A 9,677-nucleotide genomic window follows, 5' to 3' on the forward strand; every position below is an offset into this window, starting at 1 on the left:
TTTTAGGTTTTGTTTGTGGGAATTTTTTTTTTTCAACAGAACATGGGTTCAAAGACTCAAAGGTAACCAAACAGTTTTACACTCAGAATCAATGCCCAGAATCAGGGTAACCAAACAGTTTTCACTTAGAATCAAGTGACAGAATCAGGGTAACCAAACAGTTTTCCACTTAGAATCTGGCCAGTAGAATCAGGTAACCAAACAGTTTTTTTAACGAGTTGAAATGATTCCAAAGAAACTCATTCATTTGAGTTAGATCCAGAATCCATATTCCATGGGATCTGATCCGATGGATAATTCGAACCAAACGCCCCCTAATATTTTGTTTCGATGCGTGATCTTCTCGCCTTGTCTCATGGTTCAAGAAATCTAATCGGGTGAATTAACTCATCCTGAGTCAGAATTATCCTAATTTAATCTTGATTTTTTTAATATTTGATTCATTATTATTATTTTGTTATTGTTTTCTTTTGGTACTCAGTCAATTAGTAGAAATTTAATTTAATTAATTTTTTATAACAAGATTTCAAGTTTATTGAATAAAAATCATAGATTTTGAGATTTTTCTTTTTATTAATTTTTATTTATTTATTTATTTTATTCCAATTTCTAAAGTTCTAATCGATTATTCCATTGATCTCATGTTTTATTTGTTAGGAATTAATCAACAACGATGTTAAAAATCGACTTGTGAAAGAAAAAACAAAAAACAAGAAACAAAAAACAAAAAACGCATATACACATATACACATATTTATGTGGTTCATCTTAGATGGGCACTTTTTCAATGAAGAAATTACAAAACTCTCACACACACCTTTTTACGAGATAATATCCTATATATAGTATTTCAAATTACATATAGAAATCCTAATCCCCTAATGTATAAAATTGGCACTATTTCAATGAAGAAATTACAAAACTCTCACACACACCTTTTTACGAGATAATATCCTATATATAGTATTTCAAACTACATATAGAAATCCTAATCCCCTAATGTATAAAATTACCCCCAATAAACGACTATCAAAAAAGAAAAAAAAAATCAATTGAAGGGCTCCGACCTAAGAATTGGAGGCAACATATCCCCTTGCAACCCCATGGCTACTCACCGTTGAGTTGCATTACTGGGGAAAACCGGTATTTATTGGATTAAATTGACATTAGGCTTAATGAATAACATGATTTTGTGTTCTTATTATATTTTGTCCAATCTTCATTAAATAAGCTTCCATTAAATGCAATCCAAAAATAAATAAAGGCAAGAGGACTTTAGCACACATACATGTTAGTGTGCAAGCCAATGAAAGGATGTGCGAGAGCATCTTCAGCGTGAGGCAGCACAATCTTTTTGCACTTCTCGTGTCTAGGTGTCTACCAGCACCAGCAAGTAGTGTTCTTTCTTCCAATAAAAAAGTACATAAAAATTAAAACTAATCAATTGTACTAAGGCTTTATGGTTCGTCCTCTAGAATTTTGTTGTAAAATTTGGCATTCACACCATCTATCCATGTGACAAAATAGATACTTTGGGACATTTAAAAAAATAACAATAATAATTTGCCTTTTATTTTTTGGGAATTTCTATAGTAATAAAGAATAAAGATTGGTTAAAAAAAAAAAAAAGGAAGGTTGTAAACACATTTCGTTTTTCAATGAGATGAGTTTTGTCATTTTACATGAATACTGTATTAAATATTGGGGAAAGGACAAGAATACTAGTGTAGTACCTAAGAATTAGGAATACTAACATGACATTAGCAATAGGAATTGTTCATCCTAAATGTAACCGTTGGATGGAGAGAAAAGGTCCAAAGCTTCAATCAACCGTTGCTACACCTTATATGTCCCCTAATTTTTTTTAATACCTAAATTACCCCTATACCTGTAGAAAATCCATTATACCCCTCTATGAGCTAAAACCCCTTTTCCTCTACTCTGTCCTTCTTCACCTACTCGACCATCTTCCCATTTTGTTAATGGAAAACAATGGGGAATGCTTCCCTTAAACATTGGCAACTGAGACTTTGAGAACAGCCCTCCATTCTACCTAAGACGGAAGAGCACATCTTGGTTTTGAGATATTAGTCGAAGCTGTATAGAAACCCTACAGAACAACATAAACATCAGTGAATCAGTTACTATTATTCATGAACCAAAGCAAGATATTGCAGATGCGAAGAAGAAAATGAAAATATAACAAACCTTATCACATTTATACAGAAAAGAAAGAAACCCACCTTAGTTTCTCTTGCATCTTCAACCCCTTCCCCTGCCGATAACAGAAATGGGAAGCACAGACAAAGATGTAGATGTTAACATCAAGACCAGGAACCTACTACCTGCAATCCATCCAATCCAGCCTAGTTTGAGGTTTTCTTAGACCCCAGATATCCCATTTGCTCCACTAAGTCCTCCATATTTCCACCCCAATTCCCCTGTTGGGCAACTAATTCCTCTACTTCCACATCTATTTCTGATTAATTAGTCCCTAAATCTACTACTTCTTCTCCTTCTCCTGCAATCAAATCCTCGTTCAGTAATTCCTCCCACGCTAAATCGCTACACTATCCAAATCCGGATCGCTATTACTCATGTTGGCATCAACCTTCTTGCCCTTAATTCCGCTGCTCGACCCATTTTCAGTGGTTGTAAAGAACAGAGTCTTGATTTCTGATTCAACGGTGGGCACTTCTTCCTCTCTTGACCAATGGAATTCACAAATTAGGATTGGCAATTGGAGCGGATGGGCCAACAAGGTGGGACAAAGAGAACCATATGAATATGAATTTGAGGGTTTCTGATTGAAGAAAATAGAATGAAAGAATGAAGAAGAGAATGGAAACAGAAACGCAAATGAAAGCCAAGGGTTTGTTGATCTTCTAGGTTTCAGATTCAGGGTTTGAGAAGAAGAAACACAAGATTGGAAGAGGAACCTTGGTCAGCTTTCTCTGTCCAAAAAAATCCATCTTTTTGTTCGGATTTGATGAAGTTGGAATTGGAGGAGGAACAATGGGAGTCGGAGACGGAGAAGGAGAGTGGAGATAGAATTAGGGGAGAGATAAGGTGTAGCAGCGGTGGTGGATTGAAGTTTTAGACCTTTTCTCTCTATTCAATGGTTATATTTAAGATGAACAAATCTTACGGTTAATATCCCGCTTACATTCCTAATTCCTAGGTATTATGCTAGCATACCTATCCCTCTCTCTTAAATATTATATTAAATAACTTTTAATTTTTTGAATCTATTTTTTATCACTATATTAGATAAGGAAGAGGGATAGGTATGTTGCCGATATCAAGTATGCTAGCGGATAACACCAATAGGAACACGTGATGAAGTATCATTTAGGAAGGATATGAGAGTCATTTCAGAAAAAGGAAAGAGAGAGATAGACACAATAGGTGCTAGCATAGTTGATATTGGCGGCATACCCAACCTTTTCCCATTAGATAAATTTTGAGAATAAGACAAGGAGCATAAAAGAATGTTATTACAATTTCTAGTTTTCTACTTTGGTAATAATTTTTTTTTTCAGGTAGAACTTCCGTGACAATTTGCACTCTTTAATTTTTATGAAATATCCAATTGGATTTTACTCAAGGAAAATGAACGCTACATGGTCGTGGTGCAGTAACTATTGACATTGACATAAGAATGGGATGAAACTGATTCACCGTTCTTTCACCCCCTCCACAAATTGATATCAAATCTGGAAAAATCAAAGAGAGAAAAAGAGCACTGCAGGGAAGAAGGAAAAAAAAAAAGAGAAAAATAATAAATAAAAATTAAACTTGATCATTAAAGAAATAGGACCGTGAGGGGAAGAATCAATAAAAAATCTAAGTTTTTTTTTCTCTCTCTCTCTCTCTCTTTTGTATAAATAGGCTCCAAGAAGAGTTGAACTCATGACCTCTTAAGTATGAGGTGTTACTCTAGAGTTCCGCTAGAGTGCTTCGAAGTTTTGCAAACCAATGGCTCCACATGGCTCCAGTTTAACCATCTATGCCTCTTAAGTTAAACTAAGACACTATTAAGGGTGTTAAGGACTGGGAAATGGAGGAGACGAACTCTCACTCGAAAGTGAGAAGAGAACCATGTTTTTTTTAACATAAATAAAGAAAAATAATCCAAAAAAAGGGAAAAAAGCTGCCAATCTGGTGTTTCTTATGCCCAAACATAGTCGAACGTAAAAATGCTATGTTGCCCCCACCCAATGCACTAAAGATGTTCTCTTGCATTCTTCCATTGGTCTTGCGCATTGGTGTTGTCTACGCTAGACTAAAAGAGCTTTTACTCCTATTAAAAAAATAATAAAAAAAGAGAAGTTCATTCTTGTCTCCGACTCTCCCCTCCTTTCGTCTTTTCTTCTTTTTCTTTAATTTTAATTAATTTCTATATTTCCCATGCCTCCATGTGACTTTTGTTGGCATGTCAGCTCTTTTTGTTGGGTAAATATAATTATTTTTTTGATAAATGATAAATATAATAAGTTGACAAGCAAAAATATGTCAATGACTGATATTATTAAAGGGAAAAGGTTCCTGAAGGGCAACGTGACCCCTTCATCAGTGCAGGGAGCACTCGAAAGGCACAAGGAAGCATTTATAAGAGCTGATTTTCAACCTTTTATGAGGCTGGAAGGTCATATTATTACCCCTTGTTATGTCTGGGCACAAGTGTGACACTACCTTTCAGGCTTCTTTTTTCCATTATTAAATAAACATCCCTTCAAGAGATTGATTCATTTAATAAGTTATTTGTTTGGTTTCAATCTTAACTGGTTTTGAAGGTCTATTTGAAACAAAACGTACTAAATTTATACCAGCATTCCATAGCTGAATTTGGACCAAATTTATTAGATTTAGTCGATTCATCTCATCAGTTTGATTTTCTGTTTTAATTCCATTTTGATACCCTTAAGTAATGTAGCTATGTCTAACAATTAAAAGAAAACCTACCCAAAAAAATATATATTTAAAAAACTAAAAGAAAACTAATTTAATATATATGTAAAATTTAAAACGTACTATTGGGTCAATGAAATAACATCTTTTATCATTTTTTTAATTCTTCTTTATTTTGTTGGTTTCTCACAAGTTTAAAACATAAGTAAATTGTTACTGATATAGTAAATTTGGGAGAAAGAACGGTTAGACTGTGTAGCATACCTTGGCCCTTCCCTATCTCTCTCTCCTCCTTCCTTTAAAATAATATATCTTTTTTTTTTTTTCTAATAAGATTTGAAATAATCAGGTGTCTACTCCTGCATGTAACCTTGTAAGCATAAAAAATTGTAATCCTGATTCAATGTGGGATGAAGAAGTTATAGTTTCCTCAATGTTCAAGGGCATTTTGATCTTTTTACATAGCTAAGAATGTTAATTTGTTGTTCTGTAAGATTATAGATATTCGAGTCTTGGTTCATAACTTTGTCTCGGTCCAACCCGAATTCGTATGAGAAAGTTGTAGAGTTTTCCACGAAATCGGCCTGGAATTTCCACGATTTAGTTTGGAAATAGCTCTTGGGCTGCTCGGGATGCTTTAGCATTCTTTCTCTGGACTGGAGGGTTTTTGTGACATAGTGAAAGTTTTGGTCAATCGTCAAAAGAGATTTTCAGCATTATAATTTGGATCAGAGATGGTCTTAAAGCAATTAGTTTATTCTTGGAAGATTTCAGATCTAAGGATCTGAAATGGCCACGCCCACAGATTCCCATTCAAGCCCGCGTGCATTTGCGGTGACGCATGCTCTAAAGATGCTCCCGCTAGGTTTCTCATTAGTCTACTGCTTCAAGTTTGTTGCCCCTACGCTACACCAGGTCTTAAACTGCTTGTGTGATAGAGGTGTGTGTGTGCTCATACGCTAAAGATCCCTTTTATTGAAGTCTTATGGATCGAACGCGACAGGCCCTGATTCGAGGGCCTTTGAGCTTTCCCTCTTTTGTGTTTGATCAGACGACGCTCTATTGATATGATGTTCCTCCAATGAAGGCTCAACAACGGACCTGCAAACGATGTCAACGCATACCAACAACGGACCTGCAAACGACGTCAGCGCATACAGTCAATGTTAGCCTTGTGTCATATATCCTATTCTGATTGTGCGGTCGAGATTAAAGGGCCGTTAGATCCAATCCAACGGAAATCAAGGGAGCCAATTTAAAGATTGATCCAATGGCTAAGGGTCGTGCCACGCCCCCACATTATGCTAGCGTGTCCGACGCCTTTAGAGAAGATTCTGAATACTCCTATCTCATTGGCCCAACTTCATTTGGCCAAGCTGAAGAGCTTTTAAAACCCTTTTTTGCTAGCCCTTCATAAAAAAAAAAAAATAAAAAAAAAAAAGAAAGAAAGAAAGAAAGAAAGAAAGACTCATAAGCGAGTTCTCATTCTTTATTTTCCAAGCCATCTTACTCTACATTGATTTATTCATATCCCGTAATGGATACAAGAACACCTTACACCTTACACCTTAAGGTGATATATTACATCCCATTTCATGCTAATCTTCTTAGCAGTGTTAACGTCCCTTGTGTAAATGAAGTTTATCATCCACCTTTCCATCACCTTGATTATCAACGAAGACCACCAAAAAATTGAAAAATTATGTATAAGAATGCTAAATCGTAAACATATTGATAGAGAAGTTTTCCTTTCCACCCAACTATATATTCTACCTCTCACTTTATCCATAAGATAACCCTCGCTTTGAAAATCTCCACCTCTAAATATCGAGTTGAAAGGTAACTAACAAAGATCCCTATGAAGCAGTTGAAGAATTTTCTCAAAAAATATCAAGAACATTCGAGGCCGCCGATTAATTTTTTGGTAATCAAGCGGTTGAAACAACCTCTTGAAATTCTTGGGATAAAGTTGCATAGTTCTCACCCAAACCCCTTGACCTCTTACATATGGGAGCCTCGTATACTATACTGGGTGCACCCTTTTTTTAATCAGCTATATATACAAATTCATTTTTGGTAATACCTTGTGGGGGAGGAACTTTGATGAAGTGCTCTACCTGTTTTGGGGGAAGGGGGGGGGGGTGTGTGGGGTGTGTGTTTTAACTTTGAACTCTCTCTCTCATCATTTTACTGTTTTGGAAGCTCTTCAAGGTATCTTCTCTCTCTTGCTTTGTTGAGCACAACTATTACAATTTATTGGAACAGGATCCTTTAGTTCTTTGTAAGATAACACTCAAAACCATAGAACTTTATTATATTAAGTCCGACAAAGGACCATACTTACAGAAGGATCAGTGCCTTGATCCTATTTAGATAAAAGATCAAGCTGCAGAATAACCAGCAGCATTAAAAGACTTTTGCTTGTAGCAGTCAAGGTTATCACCATAGCCAACTCTCAATATGTCACAATATCTCTTGTAAAATCCTATACGATCATTTACCCTGGCATCATAACCTCTCCCACATTCAAGTCCTCCATTGATGATATTGGTAACAGTTCCATAGCCAGGAAGACGGCCGGCAGCCCTATCGGCCTGGCTTGGCGACCATCGGCCGGTGATAACATCATGGCATGATGGTTTTGGAGATTGGGGTGTCGTCCAGAACCACAATGCTGTCTTGAACGAAACGGTTGGGTCAGTTGCAACAAGGTCAGGGTTGTTGATGAGGTCCACCCCTATGGCTTTTCCTGCTTGACCGTAATTGTAGTTGCTGAAAATTCAAAGTCACAGCCATTTCTCATTAATATCAATGGCCTTAATTATCATATTTGTTATGCAAATAATTAATTAACAACTTACACATGTATTAAACCAAAAACATTAATCAGTTAATTAGGGTTATTAAATTGATCAGGTACTATATTCCAATTTTATCTAATCAATTTAATAACCATTACCATGGAGGTCATTGGAACTTATGGGTACAAGTCCAAGGTTGTGGATTGACCAGGCCTATTGAGTTGAGTTGTCTAAACTAGGGGTGAAACAGGGCTACCCAAGGCCAACCCAGCCCTGAGGTAAGATTTGAGATATCTAGCACAAGCCCAACTCTATCGAGCTCAGACCCAACCCAATCCAACTCCACCTGACTTTTGTCAAGTGTCAGGCTCAAACTATTTTTTGCCATCTGTCTTTATATGTACTAAATAAAAAAAACATATATACATATATATATATATATATATATCATCAATATTAATCATTTTAAAAAATAACCCTAAAATATATTATAATTAATAAAATAATCATTTCAACTTCAATTAATGTCTGTGCACGATCATATAAAAAAACTTTTGCCTTAGAATTATTAAAATGAAAATATATGTATATGTATATGTGTGTATATATATTAAAAAAAAAATAATAATAAATATCAAATCAGTTATAATAATTTCAAAATTTTTTGGATCGAGTTTTCTTGAGACCACAGTGAATGAAAATCTATCAACACGTGACATTAGAGTCACAAGATCTCCAACCTTAAGGATAAAGATCTCCAACCTTAAGATCCTTAAGATCACATGGTCAACCTCACTGTTCGGCCCAAGGAAACTTTACACCTCTCTTACCGTGCATTGAGTATTACATTATAAACATTTAGCAAAAAAATAAATTAATTATATTATAAACAAAACAAAAAGAAAGGATTGAGTGATATGAAAAGACTTACTAAGAAATCTGGATGGGTCCACGCCCATAATACTTTTTACCGGCAGCACATGGCCACTTAGCACTAGCTACACAATAATCAGGAGGATTGCCTTGTTCCTTGAGCTGGCAATATCCCCAAGCGTATGGGCCATCAGGTGCACTGGCCCATCCCCCTACACAATGGAAAACAAAAAATGTTACTTTAGCTATTTACAGGAAGTAACAACTCTTTTTTTACATGAGATCTCATCATTTCATGGGTATTCAGATCAAGAATTAGAATAATTAATAAATCATTGACTCGTGATCTAGTAAAAAAAAATTGAGTTCAACCAACCTGTGGTTTCGTGGGAAGTTTGAGCTAAGAAAGCAGCAATCTCCCTCTTACGGGTGTTGACATCGCCGGTCGTTGCGAACCCGCCGAAGGACTTTGCGGCAGCAATGAAAGCATCGTAGGTGTAGAACCCTTTAGCAGGACAAGCTCCATCATTTCGATGTTTAAGGATTTGATTAAAGAGATCTCGACTGATGAGAGAACCAATATCACCAACACAAAGACCACCAGGACATAGTGCACCATCAGCTTGGCTCCCACATTGTGCTGCTAGAGCTACTACCAAGGAAGAGAGAGAGAATAGAAGAAAGATAGAAGAAGCTTTTCCCATCTTGTGCGTATGGAATGGGAGAGATGTGGCGATGGGGCGATGGGGGAAGGGATATATATAGGCAAAAGAGTTGATAAGCTTTAGTCAGCTTTTGCTTTAAAGAGGCTTGGCTTTACTACTTTAATGCTACTTTTGGTAAAGATCAATGAATGTAATCCAAAGTAATCAAGTAGGGTTGGCTAAAGTGATAAGATATTTTATGAACAAAGGCCGAGACCCAGGAGGCTTTAAGTTTTATACCTTGACTGGGGTTCGGCAAAGGTGGGTGAATAGCAGCCACATGGAAAGTTCTGGATATGAGGATGAGAACACCTGTGAGCTTTCGAAATTGTTGTTTGAGACTTTCAACGTGTCCCCAAAAGAGATGACTTTGAGACTTGTCCCAGTC

The 9,677-nt window shown here is 36.1% G+C and overlaps 1 protein-coding gene across 1 annotated transcript in view; it reads right to left on the minus strand.

Moving 5' to 3' along the window:
• The window catches only part of LOC122080733 (endochitinase A2-like), a 13,608-nt gene extending 4,271 nt beyond the window's left edge, over positions 1–9,337 (minus strand). The window contains exons 1-5 of the mRNA XM_042647552.1: positions 8,962–9,337; positions 8,644–8,797; positions 7,317–7,683; positions 2,917–2,954; positions 2,004–2,023 (exon numbers count right to left, since the gene is read on the minus strand). Coding sequence (XP_042503486.1) covers positions 2,004–2,023; positions 2,917–2,954; positions 7,317–7,683; positions 8,644–8,797; positions 8,962–9,289 — 907 coding nt within the window. The 5' untranslated portion in view covers positions 9,290–9,337. The remainder of the gene's footprint in view (positions 1–2,003; positions 2,024–2,916; positions 2,955–7,316; positions 7,684–8,643; positions 8,798–8,961) is intronic.
• Between the last annotated feature and the right edge of the window lie 340 nt (positions 9,338–9,677).

The sequence above is a fragment of the Macadamia integrifolia genome, chromosome 1, assembly GCF_013358625.1.
Source record: "Macadamia integrifolia cultivar HAES 741 chromosome 1, SCU_Mint_v3, whole genome shotgun sequence".
NCBI classification, from domain to species: Eukaryota; Viridiplantae; Streptophyta; class Magnoliopsida; order Proteales; family Proteaceae; genus Macadamia; species Macadamia integrifolia.